At 51.3% G+C, this 18,452-nt stretch overlaps 2 protein-coding genes across 2 annotated transcripts in view; both read right to left on the bottom strand.

The window, feature by feature from the left end:
- Window positions 1–61: 61 nt before the first annotated feature.
- LOC108093702 (telomere-associated protein RIF1) lies at window positions 62–5,027 on the bottom strand. The gene is made up of 4 exons (XM_017193892.2): window positions 4,787–5,027; window positions 2,243–4,724; window positions 1,898–2,181; window positions 62–1,650 (listed from the first exon to the last, which is right to left on the bottom strand). The coding sequence occupies exons 1-4, from the start codon at window positions 4,886–4,888 to the stop codon at window positions 268–270; spliced, it is 4,251 nt and encodes a 1,416-aa protein (XP_017049381.1). The 5' UTR covers window positions 4,889–5,027; the 3' UTR covers window positions 62–267.
- Window positions 5,028–5,452: 425 nt separating this feature from the next.
- The window catches only part of LOC108093701 (protein slit), a 54,712-nt gene continuing 41,712 nt past the window's right edge, over window positions 5,453–18,452 (bottom strand). The window contains 13 exon segments of the mRNA XM_017193891.2: window positions 5,453–9,119; window positions 9,122–9,355; window positions 9,420–9,562; window positions 10,264–10,423; window positions 10,484–12,008; window positions 12,089–12,232; window positions 13,036–13,107; window positions 13,170–13,538; window positions 14,996–15,067; window positions 15,248–15,466; window positions 15,556–15,709; window positions 15,810–15,967; window positions 17,290–17,505. Of these exon segments, the coding sequence (XP_017049380.2) occupies window positions 7,254–9,119; window positions 9,122–9,355; window positions 9,420–9,562; window positions 10,264–10,423; window positions 10,484–12,008; window positions 12,089–12,232; window positions 13,036–13,107; window positions 13,170–13,538; window positions 14,996–15,067; window positions 15,248–15,466; window positions 15,556–15,709; window positions 15,810–15,967; window positions 17,290–17,505 (5,332 nt within the window). The 3' untranslated portion in view covers window positions 5,453–7,253.

Raw genomic sequence — 18,452 nt, 5'->3', positions numbered from 1 at the left:
GGGTCGCCGAAGCTAGCTTTCTTTCATGTTTTTTCAATTAAGTTTTTCATCGTCGGATACATAATTTAAAATTCAAATTTATTAAAAAATGAAGCCATTCATTGTAGCCGAAACGTAATACACCAACGGGCATAAAATTTGTACTTAACATAATTCAAATTAAACATAACTATATAAATCTAAGCAGATACAATCGAATTCCAATCCTCAGCCGAGGGAAATGGCCAACTACGTAATATTTCACCTAGACTTTTAACCCGGTCCAACTTACAGGTTGGATGAGGAGTCTGCCGCGGTCTCGGCCACGTTGTCTGGGCTTTCAGCGACGGATGCAACGCCCTTGGAAATGAGCGTTGAGGTGCTGCTGCTGTTGCGCTCGCGACGCGTGCGCATCAGAAGGTCAATGAGATCGAGGAGCTGGTCGTCGCCGGGGCTGCACTGCACCAGCAGCTGCTGCATGAAGGCCAGGCGCTCAGTGTCGGAACGCGGTCCGCTCTTGAGGATTTCCGGCACCTGGGCCAGCAATCCGCTGCGGCAACTGTTGCTGATCTTGGACTTGGCGCACACGTACTCCAGCACCGAGTTCGGATTGAGGCGATCGCACACCACCGACGAGAGGTTCTCGCGCACAGCGTGGTCCAGAAATTCCTTCGAGTGATTCTCCGACAGCGTCTCCAACACGTTAGTCTTCAGCTTATCGTTAGCTCCCATTTGGGCGGACAGGAACTTGGCCAGCGTGCCGGCGCTCTTCAGGTGGCCCTTGTCAAAGTATCTCTGCAAAACCGACTCCAGCGGCAACTGCTCCACCACGAGGTCGAGGGCGGCCTCTGGATCCATGATGGCCAGGTCTTGACCAGCATGCAACGGCTCAGGTTCCACGTCCATTGCCTTGGCGGGCTCATCGCTGAGGCTAATGTTCTGGGCATTCGCTGTGTCGTTCCACTTCAGGCTGGTGAAGGCGTCCTCTTCGACAGCTTCTACAGTGGACTTGTTTAGCACCTTGTCCGTCGTCGCTGTCCTGGCCGTCTGCTCGCTGGCGAAGCGTTCAATCTCGATTATGCTGTCCAAGCGGCCGCGTCTCCTCAGCGCCTGGCGCATCTCGCTGGTCTGGGCCACCTTGTCCATCAGCAGGCAGCGCTTGGGCTTCAGGCTGCTGCGCGTCTCCTCGGAATCGCGCAGGTACTCCTTGGTAACGGACACCGGCGGGTCGTGGAAGCTCACCCGCTTGCGTTTGAGCGCCGGCGAGTCCAGGGTGACATCATCGAGGCTCTCACAGCGCAGCTTGCGCTTCAGGATGCTCACCGAGGGACTGGCCGATGGCGAGGGCAGTCGCTTGGAGAACACCAGCAGATCCTTGGAGGGTGGTGCCTGGATCGGCGTGGAGGTGTGGTTCGTGCCCGTCAGCTCGTTCAGTTCGCTGGTGGGCGTGCACACCTGTTCGGCGCGATCGAGGACACGGGCCGGCGTCCCCTGGTGGACAAGGCGAGAGGTCGACATGGAAGCATAGGGTGAACCGGCAGCCGCATCCAGCTTCTTGTTGCGGATCATGTTGATCAGCTGCGCACCGCGGCCGGTTAGGTGGCCCGTGGGTTTGGGCCTTAAGGTGGGACTGGTGGAATTGTTTGTCTGCTTGCGATCAGGTGGGGAGTTCTGCGAAAAAAGGGGACACATCAGAAGTTTATTAAAATATGGATTAGGTAATCAAATTCTTATGGCATTCCATTTGCCAGAACAGGTTTAAGTGAATGTTTTGCGATTTCAATTTAATGATACAAAGTTATTGAAGAAACATCAGGTTAAAATATTTATAGATATTTGTATTGCACAAAAATTAAATCGAATTCGACAAAAAGATTTGAATGAATTTTAATTACCCTGCCAATTTCTATTTACTTACCAAGTTGCATATTCGAACGGTGGGCTTCTTTGGCGAAGTCTCGCCGGCAGCCGCTGCGGTTGCAGCTGGAGTAGCTTCCCCGCTAATCCCCGGCAGTTGGGTGGAGGGTACAGCTTCCACGGGCACATCCGGTGGCGTTAGCTGAATTTCGGGGGAAGCGTCGGGCTTCTTAACCGGTTCAGGTTGAGGCTCGGGTTCGGCTGTGAATTCCGGGAAGAGATCCTCGCTCTGCTCAATAACCACAACGGGGGTGGTTTTTGCAGCCTTTGTCTGCTTTCCGGCAGCTGCAAAAATACAAGTAGAGGGATTAGTATCCTAAGCCCACCTGTTGCTTGCGATGCTTACCTGCTGTGGATTGGGCGAGCGGAGGCGGTGGCAGTTTCTTGGGCGACCGGATCTGGCGATCAGGAGTTGGCGAGGGTTGCTTCGCTGCTTCGGTTTCCTTTTGAGCCGCCCGCATGCGCGTCTGACGCTTTGGCGGCTCCTCGGCAGGCGGCTGGTTGGTCCTGGCAGCGGAGTCCTCTTCCTTTTGAGCGCGAGTTTTACGGCCAGGTGTCTTGCGAACAGGGGTGGAGGCTTCCGCTCTCACTGCTTCCTTCTCCGGCTCCTCGCTGTGCGGGATTTCAATCACTTCCTCAATGTCTTCCTTCCCGGTTAGAGCCAGTTCCCCCTGTTTGCTCTTGGCGATGACCACCTTCTTGGGGGTCCAGGGCTTGAGGGAAGCCGAGTCCTGCGACTGCGACATGTCGTTGTACAGGGCTGGAATGTCCGACTTCTCTGCGAGCCGCTCCTTCTGACGCTCCGTTAGCTTCTCGGGGTTCAGGCTCCACACCGAGGGGATGATCACGAAGAGGTCGTCGCCCTTGAACAGGTCCCTCAGCTGATTCGCCATACTCTTCATGGGCAACTTGCGGAACTTCTCCAGAATGGCTCGCTTCCACTCCTCCAGGAAGCCTCCCTCGCACTTCAGCTTGTTCCAGCACTGAATAGCCGAGGCTAAGGTGGGTTTCAGGGCATCAAAGACCACCATCAGTTCGTTCTGACGCAACTCCACCACCAAGTTGCGGAGCGTGTTCAAGCAGGCCTCGAGCATCTGCTGGGATGAAGGGTGTTCGAAGATGGCTTGCAGCAAGCCGAAGACGTCCTTGTACAATGGTGCTTCCTTGCAGAGTCCCAGCTTGAGGACCGAGGATACATAGGCATCGAACAACTCAGCTAAGAGCGGCTCGTCCTTGCTCTTGAAAAGTTCTGCCAGATTTTTCTTTAGTTCCGTCAAGAACTTCTTCCTCTCCGAAGCATTTTGTCCCGCATTCAGCAATTGTCGCCACTGCTCGCAGAAGGAGACATCGAACGAATTGCTGGCACGGCGTCCGGCAAAACCAGCCAGCGTTTGAAGTGGCCACAACAACCAGGTGTCCAGAAGCAAGGCGTTATGGGCCACTCGGTATTCGAGCGCATTGTCGCGCAGATAGTTGGTCAAAGCCTGCGACACCTGTCGCCACACCTGCAGCTTCACCGCGAATCCCTCGAAGTCCTCCTCGTCATTGGTCTGCATCAGAAGCTCAGCAAAGGAGACCAGCATGCGGAACTCGTTTTGATTGCCCGCCTCAATGCGATCGGCGGCGAAGATGCAAGCGATACTCCGCTGCAGGATGGCCGCAGGCACTTCCGACCTCGACTTCAGAATCAGCTTCAGGTAGGCCTCCAAAACGTCCAGGTGGTCACTGCCAGCCACTCGCTCCATTTCCAGGTTTTCACCAGCAATGGTGTTGAAGAGGGCACGTACCACTCGACCACCGGAGGCACCTTCGGCTAATATCTTCTCGATCTCAGCGCAGCAAGCCACATTAAAAGGAGCCACCGCCAGTCGAAACATTGCTAGGCAAAGATTCCTCACAAGCAGCTGGATGAGGAGCTGTTCCGCTTCGGTGGCATCGTTTTCAGTGAGCAACTTCATTCCGGAAACGGCGGCGTCCAACATTGTCTTCCAATGCTGCTGCAGTACTTCTCGGCTCATCAGGGGAGATGGTTGGCTAAAGCTCTCAAGGCGCAGTTCCCTTAGCAGCCGCTGCAGTGGTTCACTGGTCTCCACGCCCCAAAGGGCCACTAAGCATGGCAAGGCCAACTCCCGGGCAGTTTGATAGTTGTGGGCCAGGCCCGAAGGCAGATTGCGCGGTCCTCCGCCAAACATAAAGGCCAGGAAGTGCTCCACGGCACTTTCAAAGGACTTGGGCAGTTCGTTGTCCAAACAGGTGATTAGGTACCACCACACACGCAGCTTGATGCCACTGACGTGCGAGGAGCGCGATTGCGAGGTGCGCAGGGGGATCAGCAAGAGCCGCAGCCTCTTTGCGGAAGCCAATTCGTCGTAGGCGGCGAAGATCTTGATGAGCACACGCCAGCAGAGGAAGGCCTCCGACCTCACACCATTGTCCGGGTTACGGAAGCCAAGTTCAACCAGCGCCAGGAATTTGTTGATGTATACACAGCCTCTGAGCAAATCCTCGTCCATGATCTGCACCAACAGTGTCCACACCTTATGCCAGTTGGAGTTCTTGGCATCGCGCATCTCCCCAATGAGCGTGGTGTACGTGTCGACAAACTTGTTGCGGATCTGCGGCCAACATCTGGCCGAGTGAATGGCGGACACATCGAGGGCCACCAGAGCCTCCGCCAGAGCCGCCACGGCGGAGTCCTGTATCTTCCGGTCCTCATCGAACATCAGGGGCACGATGTCGCCTAGCCAGAACTCAACCAGCTCGTCGTCCGTGAAGGAGGTGGCTATTAAGCCGGAGCTCTTGCAGCTTGCAGCCAACAAGTCGATCATCTAGCGAGGGAAATTACATGGGGCTTTAGTGGTGGAGCTCTGCAATTGGGTGCCCTACTTACGTTGCAATAATGCTGACGGCGGCCCGCTGCGAGCACTTCTTTCGCGGAGAGCTGCACCGTGTGGTAGGACTGCCCCGCCTCCGCGCCGAAGTCGATGTCCATGGCCTGGGATGCTTGGTTTTATTCACTTTTTAATTATTTTATTTTCCTCCGTCTGCGACCACCACAAGATTTTTTCCCGCAGTTTAAAGAAGTTGGCAGTAAAAAGCGCGCGAACTGCCTTGGCTAGTGGTGGGAAAAGCAGCAAGGAAGTTATCGATAACAGGTACGTGCTTAATACCAAAACTACCAAAAACACAGAGTTGCCAGACTTGAAAAGCGCGGGAACCTAATACTCATTTAAATAAAAATTCGTTATAAACTTCTGGCCCGTAATTTGCAAGTAAGGATGTAAATGGGTATAATTTGTTATCACCCAACAACTGCATCATCTGATTATAAAAAAACAAAACCCCATTTAATTTGAAACATTGTTCTTTGTCGTTTTTATTAGGAAATAAATATTACACACAGAAATGAATAGTATAATTGTCGTTTCCCCCATTATTACTCGAAATACTTCGCCTGCAGGACACGTTCTCTTCCTAATTAGTTAGCTGAACACAATTTTGCGGCTGTGAACCGTCGAAAGCTTCGCCGGAAAAAGGGAAAATGAAAAACTGATAATTAAACTTGGTTTAGCAACAGCTATTACACATAATATATATATATATTTGTCAATAGGTTATACATAAAGTATGCGTGTAATTGGTGCGCATAGTTATACTTGAATAATAATAAAAATAATACACGTATTAAATATATATAAAAGACAACTAAAATGACCAAAGGGGGCTATTACACATGTATCGTATATGCATATATAATATATATGGATATAAATAGTGAAAAATAGTCAAAAACATTTTACATATACATATAGGGTCATACATACATACAGCATACATATAAGTATATATAGATTAGTATAAATAATTATTATTATGTAGGTTTCTTTAAATGCGATTCGATTTCGTTTCGATTTGTTTAGGTCTAACTTAGGTCGGTAATTGTTAATTGTTAGAGATTTACATGCGACTACCCAGCTTAGATGTTGTTATCCGATTTATGTTTAGGTTTTTGTTTCCTCAATTAGTTTAGGTTAATTGTAATATTAGTTACGCTTCGATTTGCACACATTTAGTTTAATTAGGACTAACTCTAGGAAAAACACTTGCAACAATTTGCTGGAAATTCGTTACACGTTTTGGGGGCCTTTGTTTCGTTTCATTTTCTTTTCGATTCTTTGTGGTTTTTTTTTGTGTTTGTTGGTATCTCTTTCCGCTCCGGATCTATCAAAATACTTTCTTTTGAGCAACTTAGACTAAAGAAGGTTCTCGGTTTTCGTTATGCACTTATTATCGTTTACTCGTTTCTTTGAGACTCCTGAACGGCGCGTTTAAAACGACCGTTGCAGGATTTTTTTGTATTTTGTAATGCGTGTGTGCTTCTGTGCGGTTTTACTGTTATTTTCGTTTATAACTTTAGTTTAGTTTATCATTATGTGTTCGTTTGTCATGCGACTTTTCATCTGGTTATCTCCCAACAACTGTTTCGTTTTCTATCTACAAAAGGAATCTGTTCTACGTCCAATTTCCGAGTTTCTCGACTGGGGCTCCTGACGACGGATGATGATGGGGCGGGGCGGGGCGTGGCGGGGGGGAATGTATTTTCTGCGGGGTTCATGCCTGACGTGGGAGGGAGGGCGGTGACTTCGAGGGGGCGTGGCACATGCAATGACTTGCTTAAAGCTTGTTTCTCGCTGATGTGGTCGATTGAATGAATGATTGAATGTCCTGCGGGAAGGGGCACACAAAAGTGGGCGAAAAGTAAAGGGAAGGAACTGGGAAGCAGTGACGGAGGGTCAGCTAATTTCCGGCGGATTCGGCAGGGGCTACAGTTGCGTCTCACATAAATACATGGATATCCGGATCGATCGATCGCCGTATTATTCTGTTCTGTTATTATGTACATCGCCTGGGTAGCTTGCACTAGTAAATTGATACATATGCGAATATATATAGAATACATGAGTGGCAAGGAAGTGCCTGCATCTGCAGGCACAATGCCGAAGGATAAGATAGATATATAAATGTATATATACGAGTATGTATAAAGAAGCGGAAGGGGACGAAAGCAAATCGATGCCGCTGTGTTACATAGATTATGCGATTAATATATGGCATATGGTACGAGTACGAGTACGAATTCGAGTTCGATTTCGAGTTCGAGTTCGATTTCGAGTATATACGAGTATATGGGTGCTGGAGGAGCGCTAGTAGTAGTAGAAGAGGAGGGATCGCGCACCTGAGGGGCAGCTGGCCCCCATGGACTGGATGATGATAATGACGATGCTGGGAACGGGACGAGGGCGGGGGAATGTGGGGCATTCGACAACGGACATTGACATCGAATCCCCCGTGTTGTACTACCAGTGCATCATGCGCAGCTGGTCCAGGATGCGCTGCTTGAAGAAGGTGCCCAGCATGCCGAAGACCGTCGAGACGGCGGCCACGCCCATCATGACCTGCATGATGCAGTGGATGCCCGACAGCTCCTCCTCCGACTGCTGCCGGTGGCGATGGCGTGCCCGGTGGTGCCTCCGGCCTCCGTTCTCCTGCAGCCTCTGCAGTCGCTCCATGTCCTCGTCGAACTGCGGCACAATGGCCAGGTTGATCACCTCCGTCTTGGACAGCAGCTGCTCGTTGGCAATGGTGTGCGCCTCGGTGGCGCCCTTGCTGGTGGCCTCGTTGTGCTCCTTGTCCCGCTCCCGCTGCTTCTCCAGCTCGCGCACCCGCGACCTCTCGTCCAGCATCGTGTTGTCACGGCTGAAGTCGAAGTCGTGGCTGCCGGGGATCAGCGGCGTCTGCAGCGTCCTTCCGGACGTCGGGAACTCGGCCAGGTTGACCTTGGCGAGGAACTGATGTCCGGAAGTGGGACTCCTCGAGGTGGCCACCTCCGGCAGCGGAGGCGGCGGCGGCGGCTGCTGCGTGGGCAGGTGGTCGCGCACCCGCGTCTCCTGGAACTGGTTCTTCTTGATGCCCAGCACCTCGGACAGCGGCCGGTTGATCATCGGCAGCAGCGAGTCCGAGGTGGGCCGAATGATGAAGGATCCACCTGGCTGAACGTTCTCCGGCGGCTCAAGGATCTCCGGCTGCAGCGGCTTGGGCGTGCTGGCCACTGGCGAGGGCTTCGCCGCACCCGCATCGCCCTTGCCGTCCTCCGCATCCTCGCTGTCCGTGTAGACCGAGTCCTCCGCCGAGGAGGAGTCCTCCACCTTGGACTTGGCGGACTCCTTGGCCGGCTGGCCGGTGAACTTGTGCGTGAGGTTGCGGATGGGCTCGTACTTGGAGCTCTCCGAGTCTCCGCGGTAGAGCAGCGCCACCTTGCCATCGGGCGTCAGAACGGGCGTAATCTTGGGGTGGGGCGACGGAAAGCGATGACTGCTCTCGGGATCCGGCGACAGGGCGTCGAAGTCGGTGAGCGTCGGCTTCTTCTGCTTCGGCTCCAGCTGCGCATCCTGGTCGGGCGCCTGGTCCTTGTCCGTCTGCTGGTACACGATGCTCACCTTGCCCAGCGGCGTGGAGATGATCTTGATGGCATCGTTGCCGTTCTTGCGATGGTACGGACCACTCTTGCGCTGCTGCTGGGAGCCGAAGAAGCCGCGCCCCTGGTTCTCGCCCGTGTCGGCGAACTCGTCGTCGACGCCGTCATCGCCGTCCTCGCCATCCTCGTCATCGTTGGCAAAGTGGCCGCTGCTCTCGCGCAGATCGATCGCAGTGCTCGGCACGGCCACCGCGACGGCGACCTCCGGCGGCGTCTGCGATTCCGTGAGCAGCTTCTTGCGGATATTCTCCAGCTGGCTCTCGCGGAAGCTGCTGCTCGGCCGGAACCGCGACCGGAAGCCGCCGAAGCCGCTGCCCTCCTCGTTGAGGAAGTGCTCCTCGTCGGGTCGCGGCCTTACCGTTCTCGGTCGCTCCATTGCGATCCGTTCGTCGTCCTCGTCGTAGCCCATGTCCTCCTCCTCGTCGGGAACACTCACCAGACCCTTGGGATCGGGCAGGTGCTCGGGATCTTCCTCCTCCTGCTCCTCCTCCCCATCGGCATAATCATCATCGAGGCCATCGTCGTCGTCGTCATCGTCGTCGATGGTGTCGTCATAGAGATCGGACTGCATGCCGTCCGTGGGGTAATCCTCACTGTCGTCACGCCTCTCCTCCTGCTCCGTTGGTTGCCCCGCATCAACGGATTCCTTATCCTCCTCCTCCGCATCATCATCATCATCGCTGTGTGTTGCCCCCTAACATCCGTGCTATCCCTAGTTCTATGGCTAAGACTATCGTTACTATTACTACTACTATAAGTTAGATTTAAACCTGTTCCTAAACTAACATCTAAGCTGCTATTGCTCCGCTCGAGCAATTGGGTAGTCGCATCTTTCAGTCAGTAGCATTTCTTGGTGCATCCGCACTTGCGCACGATGTCCAAGTTCTTGATGTACTTGCGGTTGTTGCTGCACACCATGCGCACCTGTCGATTAAAGATAATTTATTAGTTGTTTGCTATAAAGTTTTTTCCATTGAGATACACTCACCTTGCGCCGCCTCACAATCTTGGCTGCGCAGCACTGGTTGCCACAGCCTCCGACGCACTTGGCGTACTTCAGCGGCTGCCGCGACCGGCAGTCGTTCTCCGTGTAGTACTCACGCACCTGCTCCTTGCGACAGGTGGACGCCGCTGTGGATGGAAGGATTCAACGAGGCGCAATTAGTCAGTGGGTTAAGGCAACGCGAGCCTTGCGGCTGGATAATTAGAGCTAACAAAGTGCACAGTGTCACCTCCCGGAGAGAACGCCCTCAAGTTTTCCTTTGATGGATGGGTGAGTTGCGTGCGAGGCGAGTGCCATGAGTGTGGTGGTGTGAATGTGTGCCAATAATTAAGGGGTTGGGGGTGGTGTTAATATCTCGCTATGTGCACCTACGCTATTTGTGTTCAAGAGTCACTTCAGCAAGCTTCAAGGCTAAGCGTTTAAGTTCTCCGATAAATTCTTAAAGGCAAATTTAATCAGACTGAAGAAATGTATAACAAAGTTTCAGTTATGTAAATTCTAAAATCAAATCTCAAAAGCAGTCTGTATGGGACTTCCACCGTTAATTACTAACTATTTGAATTGCATAACCATATCCTCGTAAAAAAAAAACATAAAAAAACCGCACTCTATTGATTGCTTGGTGAGCAGACTTCGACAGACGGACACTTGTTTTATGGCAGCCATATAGATTTAAAGTGCGCGAGTAAGTTATGAGTAGCCATTGCGGAACCCATCTTTATGGTTAGTAATAAATGGCATACACCCCCTCCCATAAGTAAAGTTCCCCCTTTGGTGGGTTGTGAGTAGTGGAGAAGTGGAGTAGCATAAGCATGATAGATGTATGTACCGGTGACTGTTGGGGGCTCTGTGCTGCCCTCACCTTGATCGCAGTACCGACCACGCTGGCCGTGCTTGCACTTGCACTGGTAGCCATCGCGGGCATTGGAGTTGGCCACACAGCGGCTGCCCCGACGACACTTGTTCTCCAGACAGGGATCCACCGGCTCCTAAACAGAAAATATAACTTTAGTTAAACCAAATCAATTGGCAATCTATGCTAAACTCACTTCTTTAATGTGCGGCGTTTCGTCCATGAAGTCCTGCTCGTCGTCCTCCTCCTCTTGCTGCTCCCCCTCGAGCAGAGCACATCCCGGAGTGATCTTCTGCTGGCGCTGGGCATTGCCAAAGTCCACCAGCTTGTGGTTGATCCACACCTCCTTCATGCAGCCCTTGAAGCTGGTGAGGTTGCGGATCTGCCAGTTCTTGTAGGCCTGCTGGGCAGGATCCACGGGCAGACCGCCCAGGAACATGGGCGTCGTCAGCTTCAGATAGTCGTTGGAACCCTCGTTGATGATGGAGCGGGCCAATCCTCGATCCACGCGCAGCGTGAAGTTCTTCTTGACGGCCAGAAGTTCCACGGCATGGTACTTGCCATCGGCCACCATCTCGAAGCTGTACATCGTGGACACCGGATAGTTACCCACGTCGTAGCTGACGCGAATGCGTCCGTTGAACAGCTCCACTGCGAGATGAGCATCCTGACCGTCGTACATGAGGATGCCGTTCTGCTCCGCACTGCTAAACACAATGGTTACATTTGCCTCGGGACGAGTTCTCAGTGGTTCCAGTTCCACGAAGGAGTTGTTGTGCACGAAGCTGATGCTGGTGAGGTATTCACACCACTTGCCCGTGTATCCCGGGTGGCATCTGCAGAGGTAGTCGCTGCCCTGCGCATTCGGCTGGAAGCAGACGCCGTGCTTGCACTCGTGGTTCTGGCAGGGCGACGTTTGCGGGTACATCATGGAGATCATGTTGTGGCCCTCGCAGTACTTGCCCGTGTAGTCATCCGGACAGCGGCAGACGTAGTCGTTGATGCCGTCCACGCAGGTGCCGCCGTTCTGGCACATGTGGTTCTGGCAGTCGTCGATGTTGTCCGTGCAGTTGGTGCCGTGGAATCCCGCCTGGCAGTCGCAGCTGTAGTGCGTGAAGTGGTCCACACACTTGGCTCCGTTGGCGCAGGGATTGAACTCCGGGCTGCAGAACTGGATCTTCGTGTCGCAGAACTCGCCTGTGAATCCCGGCTGGCACTCGCACCGGTACGACTCCACCCCATCGATGCAGGTGGCGTTGTTCTGGCACTTGATCTCGCCCAGGCAATCGTCGATGTTGGTCTCGCAGCGGGCACCCGTGTAGCCCGGGGCACACTGGCAGCTGAAGCGACCCTCCTCGAGCACCGTGCACGTGGCGTTGTTCCGGCAGGGGTTTCCGTAGCAGGCATCGATCATGAACTCGCAGTGCTTGCCGTGGTAACCCGGCTGGCAGAGGCACTGGTACTCTCTCTGCGGAAGAGCCACACACTGAGCTTGATTCTGGCACGGCTGCTCGAAGCAGGCGTTGCACTTGGCCAGGATGTCGTTCCTCACGCGACCACGGCACACGAAGCTCGACGAGGGCGTCGACAGGATGATCTTGTCCTTCATCTGCTCCGGCTCGGCGCAACGGGCGATGCCCGGCTCCACGTAGTCCAGCTTGATCCAGTCGGAGAACCACTTCAGTCCGCAGTCGCAGTACAAGGGATTGCTGCCCAGAGCTCTGTGGGGAAGACAGGAAAACAGGATTCGGTTCAACGGACTGTCCAATTTGGTGTTTGACTGTCCCTACTGCCTACTCACATGTGGGTCAACGACTTGAGGTCCTCGAAGGATCCCTCCGGCAGCATCGAGATGCGGTTGCCGTGCAGCGAAAGCACGCGCAGGTTATTCAGGCCAGACAACGCATGCCGCTGCAGACACTGCAGTTTGTTGTACGAGATGATGCTGGAAAAGGGCAGGGAAGCCGGAGAAACGTTTACAAATTGCATTAGGCCAGCCAGCACACAAAAGCGGACACATGCCGCAATTGATGAAGAAATGAAAGTAATTGCAAAACGTTTTCCCATTCGCAAGCCGAAGGAGAAACACCAGAAATAACGTCTGAGCTTTGATTGTGGATAGCGCACATCAGCGGAAACAGTGGGAAAAGCCTAAAGGTCTTACATAACAGGAGCATAGCAAACATCCTGTTGGTAATGCAAAGTATCCTGGTTTAACTCTTTAATAATACTAAGCAAGGGATTGATGATAAAAACCTGTGATATTGTTAAAAAGGAAGTTTCGTCTGAAATTATACAAACTAATGGCTTAGGAATAACTATGAACGTATAAAGAAGTAATTCCCCTCAGCTATTTTTATTCACAAATGTTCAAATTTAGCCCACTGTGCAGTTAGAGGTCTCTAACGCTGGCGTCCAAGTCCGCGCCAACGACTAATGCTTAAGCACGAGTCACGATTTCGACTTTACGTCTCGGAATGAATTTCGTGCCTGCGCCTTCTTGGCTTCCATTGCTTTTTCCCTGCCTTCTGGACAAAGGGGGACAGACCTCGAGCCAAAGACCAGGCAACCAGCCCATGGCCCAAGCCCAAACCCAATCCCAGGTCGACAAACGATGCAATTGGCGCAGAATTGTGTCAAGCCCTCTCGAGCCTTCGATTTGCGCTGCTTTTACTGTTTTTGCTGCTATTTCCGTGCTTTCTGGTGCGGTTGGGCAATTAAAAAGTCATTAGACCTGGGTGCACTTACAGCGTGGACAGTTTGGTCAGATTGGCGAAGGTGTAGTTGGAGAGAATAGTGATCTGGTTGTTGCTGAGATCGCTGTGAAGGGAATACCAATTAGTTGTTTATAATCGCTGAATACAATCCAAAAGTAGACTTACAGTCGGGTCAGCGATCGCAGGTGACGAATGCGCTCGTAGTGGATCTGCTCGATCTCGTTGGACTCCAGGTAGAGCTCCGAGGTCTCGGCGGGAATGCCGCGGGGGATCTCCTTCAGAGCGTTGCGGGAGCAGCGGACCACGGTGCCGGTGCAGGTGCAGGATGGCGGGCAGTAGCCGTCACCGAGGCAGCCCTCGCTGTTCTCGCTGCTGCACTTGAATTCCGAGTGGGGCAGGTCCTTGATCTGCACGTCACGTACCTTCGACGGAGCTCCGCAACGTGCCGCTCCGCCGTTGAGCGATTTTTTGCGCAGCCATTCCGCGAACCAGGCCAAATGACAATTGCAATTGAATGGATTCGAGGCGAGGTTCCTGGTTTGGAAATGGAGGAGAGAGAGAAAGAAATGTGTCAGCATGGGCCACAAAAAACACGATTACGATAACGGCATTGATAAAGGGTTCTTATAATTCAATTTTCCCTCGCCCATTTGTATGGACGTTTTGATAAATTAATTCCGTATTCATTCGGCGCCCATAGTCAGCATATGTTGTCCCTCCTTCCTCATCCCCATCTCCATCCCGGAAAATCCATGCCCAGGCACTTTAATTATGCGGACCAGGGGTTTTAGGAGCAGAGCACAAGTGAAACAATGGCGCACAAATTACATTGGCAATTCCAAAGTTGCAGCCGAGTCCAGACTAATTTAATAAGCAATTCTGCTTTGTCATGCCACCAGCGATGCCGGCTCCCAATTACATGTGTATATGTTAGAAAGTTGTGCACTTGAAAAAAAGGGTTACTAAATTTGATTCACAGAACTTATGCTAAAATTCTTAAGGGTGGCAATCGTTACTTTATCAGAAACGAAGGAATAACTATAGTTAATGTATTTCAGAGTGTAGAGCTATTGTAACTCATTTTTACTTCTAACTTTTTTCGCTCAGTGTATCCCTGTGTGTAGGCCGCAGGCAGCTAACTAACACTTTGCGCTCCTTTCACGCAACACCTTTGAAGGTGGCGAACCAAGTGGGCGGTGGTTCGTGGGTCCATGTGGTGGTGGGTGTCATGTGGTGCACAGCACTTAATGAATTTCATTGATGCTATTTATTAGCTACTTAAATGAATTTTACAATAATTTGCGAGCAGCGCAGCAGCGGACCACACAGCACCACCTCCACCACCACCTCGCTTTTTCCTGCCAACTCACTTGGGCGCTCTCCATTGAACTCAATTTTAATTAATTAAATCATCGGAGGCGAGCACACACACATGCCGCATGTATGCTCCCTTTTGGGCTTTATGTGCTCGGGGGATGATTTACAGGCGGGAAAGTTGAGGGAGCATCGAGGAAAGAAAGAGGAGCTAGTGCCATTGGTATCTGTTATCGCAGCAGCAGTTCAGACTGAAATCCACACAAGCACAAGGAGAGGAGGAGCAACCCATGCCATAAATTGAAGTTCAATTGAATTATATACAATAGTTTGCTGTGCTTTTGCTGGCTGGCATGGAGAACCAAACTGATTTGAAGGCAGCAGCAGACAAGGCAGACAGAGCAGCCAAAGCAGCCAGAGCAGCCACATCAGACAAAGTTCAGATGGAGAACAATCAGAACCATTAACCTCATTTTACGAGCGAGGAGCTCCTGCTCCATCCATCCCACCAGGCAATTAATGCTTAAGCCAAATCATTTATCTATTGAAGTGCATCCCGAGCACTTGGCACAGTTTTAATTGCTACGCACAGCAGCAAAGGCATCTGATGGACGGGGATCGGGAATCGGGGAATCGGTGAATCGGAGAATTGGGAATCTGGGAATCTGGTTACTTACAGCGAAGTCAGCGAGTTGAGATGCTCAAAGGAACCGGGCATAACACACGAGATTTGATTGTCGTACAGATTGCTGCAACGAAAAGAGATTACGTAATGTTAGTTCAGCGTTAACAAATTGTGGTTATTATAATTAGAAGGGTAATAAGGTTTAAAGGAGTTCTAAACAAGTTAATGATTGTAAAGAAGCTTGAAAGTAATGTAAACTGTAAAATAAAGGTGCTCGTTTTGTTCCAATTGTAAATCTACTTACAGAGTTTTCAATTGGTGCAAACCCAGGAACATCTTGTTCGAGATCTCCTTGATCTTGTTTTCGCCCAGCTGCAGCTCCTGGATGTGGGAGGCTCCCTCGAAGGCGTTCGGCTCGATGCCGGTCAGCTGGTTGCGCTTCAGCTCCAATTTGACCAAATGCGGCAGGCGACCGAAAAGACCATCGGAGCTGATGCGTCCCAGTTCGTTGTCGTTGAGCAAACTGGCAAGTGAAATAATATGTCGAGTTAGGGATGCGGCGGGGAAGGAGGCAGCAGGATGCCGGGACATGGCATCCGGAAGTGGACTTACAGCTCGGTTGTGTGCAGGGGAATGTCGCGTGGAATCTCCTTCAGTCCCCTGCCCGTGCAGTCCACGGTGGTGCCCTCGCAGTGGCACATCGCCGGGCAGTCGGAGTCCATGCGGCACTCGCCGGACAGCTTCATGCGCAATTCATCCCAGGAGCCTGAAAAACAAGGACAACGAAGAAGGAGGAGAGGGAGAGGGAGGAGGAGCAGGCTCCAGTTGGCTGGTTAAGTACAAGGACACTGAATGCACAGTCTTACATTTGAATTTCTCCTCGCGCAGCGATTCAATCCGACGACGATGCATCCGCTTCGGTGACTCACAGCGGGCTCCACTCGTCTCTATGGGATTTTTGTGCAAATAGTCGGCCAGCCAGCGCAGATTGCAGTCGCAGATGAAAGGATTCTTGGCCAGATGTCTGTGTACGGGCGAGTGTGCGTGCCCAAATGGAAAGAAAGTAAGCAAAGAAAGTAGCATTGAGCATTCGACTGAATGGCAGAAACGGTTATGCAGTACAGGATTTCAATTGAGGGGGAGGCAAGGCTGGTCGTCCGAGAACTAAGACGTTGCCCGGGAAACTCCGAAAGTGGGAAACTCGGAAACTGGTAGGGAAAAGCCGAGGGAAAGAGCCTTCCGTGGAGGCTTGAGACGTCTTAAAAGTGCACCAGCCTTGTGGCTACGACATTTCCGTTATTCTTCTCCCTCTCTCGCTCTCTCTCTCTGTCTCTTTCCCGCCCGCCGTTGTTGTTTTGCAACTATTTAAAAGCGATTCCCGACAGGGTTGCCAAACAATTGGGGATTGCACAACTGGTAAATGTTTTTACTATTTCAATTGAGTTAGGGAGGCAGGACCCCTGGGAATATTTCAGCTTGTTAGCCACTCGCAACTCAATCGATTTTATTGGCAACTATTTAAAATGCTTTTTATGCGTTCTGGGATGCAGAGACTCTCTGCTGTGGCCCATAAAAGTTAAATAGCATTCGGTTTCACAAGCTTACCTGCCAACATACTTTTTTTGACAACCTATTTTAAGACCTTAATATTTCCTGAACATAACTAACTATAAACAAAACTCTTCTGATGCATCCCAATTCGTTTTGCTTATTTATTAACGCATTCATTAGCATATCAAGAGTTGTTAGGCCCTAAAGATCTGTTGATTCCCAACTGAAATATGCGTACGCAACTAAGCGGAAAGCCGACAACCCTGGCAAATACTTAACCCACTCAAGCATACAAATCCCTCTTTCTGCCGCACTTACCTCCTGCACTCCCTCCTGCCCCCCACAAAAAAAACCCCCATCTTCACGAGGGACCCCTCAACCATCCAAGTTTTCTGCTGAAGCCTCGTAGCCTCGCGCACATTTATCGATGCCACAAGGAGAATTCTTCGCGGCGTCTTCGCCTTTTGTTCGATGGTAAGGCCGAAAGTCTTCACGGTTCATAGATGTGAAACTGGGATGGTTGTGGTGGGTTGGTTGTGTTCGGTAGGCGGTTGGTTGGCAAAGGGGAGAAGCTTCTTGTTTGCTGCTAAACAAATGTCAACGCGAGCTGAGCAGAAGGGGCGAGAACTCAGTCAAAGGCAACTACTAAATGCACTTCAGAGGTTTAACACCAAAGTGCCTGCTCCATTCAAGATGGGATCCCGACAGGGGCCTGTTGCCCCACTCGAGTGGTTGGCTGCAGGATGGGCGTGTTGGGCGTGGAGGAGGCGGAGGACTGGGACTCCTTGTACTTACACCGTTTTGATGCTCTTCATGGCGTCGAATGTGCCATTAGCCAGCGACTGGATGTTGTTGTCGTACAGGGAGAGCAGGCTCAAACTGTGCAGGTCGCGGAAGGCATCCTTGCGAATGCACGAGATCTCGTTGGCGTTCAGCAGCAGCAGCTGCAGCGAGCCGAGTCCTTTGAACACGCCCGAGGGTAAATCCTTTATTTTATTGCCGTACAGCACGCTGATGGTGATGGGATGATGCCACGATGTTCGTTGAATGCCGCATTCAAGATGGGTGGAGCCCGACATGGAAAAGAACACAAATAGAACACACGACGAATGTTAACAAAGCTCGAAAAAATAAAAGCTGAAAGAGAAACACAAACCCCCCTCCGAATCCCCGCTTCCCTCTTCTTTTCCTCGCTTTAAGGAGGTGGCACAAAAAATTACAAAAAATAAAAATCACTCTGCGGGCAAAGACAAAGTGGTTAAGTTATTTTTGTTGTTGTTGTTGCTGCTGCTGTCATTCTTCTTGTTGATGTTTTTGTTGTTGTTGCGGGTGGCAACTGGTTTGTTTGCCGTTGCCAAACTGGGAGATGAGCTCCAAACGCGATTCGTGACACGGAGGAATTCTAGGCAGAGCTCATACTTGAAGATTGTTTAAGATGGTTCCGTTTTCCCCTGAATTTATCATATTAATATATCTTAATTGGTTATGGAACTCAACTTGTTAATCAAGTAATTTACACATTTTGTATTGCCAATCCTTTTTTCCTTTAATTTACTTAGAATCCCGTTCTTAAATTTCAAACCTAATGTATACGAAGGCAAGTAGTGACTTCTAATAAATCCCTTTTGTAAAGCCCTCATCAAAATTCGTTTATTTAGTATTAATACACTTGATCTCTTACAGGAATTAAAAATGTGAGAGGCACACCCACCAACAGAAAGGGTCGCCCACTTGAAAATGCTGAATTTGAACCCCTTTTAATGTGGCTGCCATTAATTAAGTCCGTGTCACGTTTCCAGCTCCAGCGCACACGTGCTCGACGAGAAGCAGGCGGGTGGGAGTGGGGGGCGGGGTGGACGAGGTGGATCTGGGTGGCAGGGCGATGAGATTCGCACAGGTAAGCCGATTCCAGATGCCTTGCGGTGTGAGCTGGCGGGAACGCTTAGCGTGGGCCGATT

The sequence above is a fragment of the Drosophila ficusphila genome, unplaced genomic scaffold, assembly GCF_018152265.1.
Source record: "Drosophila ficusphila isolate 14025-0441.05 unplaced genomic scaffold, ASM1815226v1 contig_414, whole genome shotgun sequence".
In the NCBI taxonomy this organism is placed as follows: domain Eukaryota; kingdom Metazoa; phylum Arthropoda; class Insecta; order Diptera; family Drosophilidae; genus Drosophila; species Drosophila ficusphila.
Note: the sequence above shows the minus strand (reverse complement) of the source record. Positions and strands in the feature narration are given on the sequence as shown.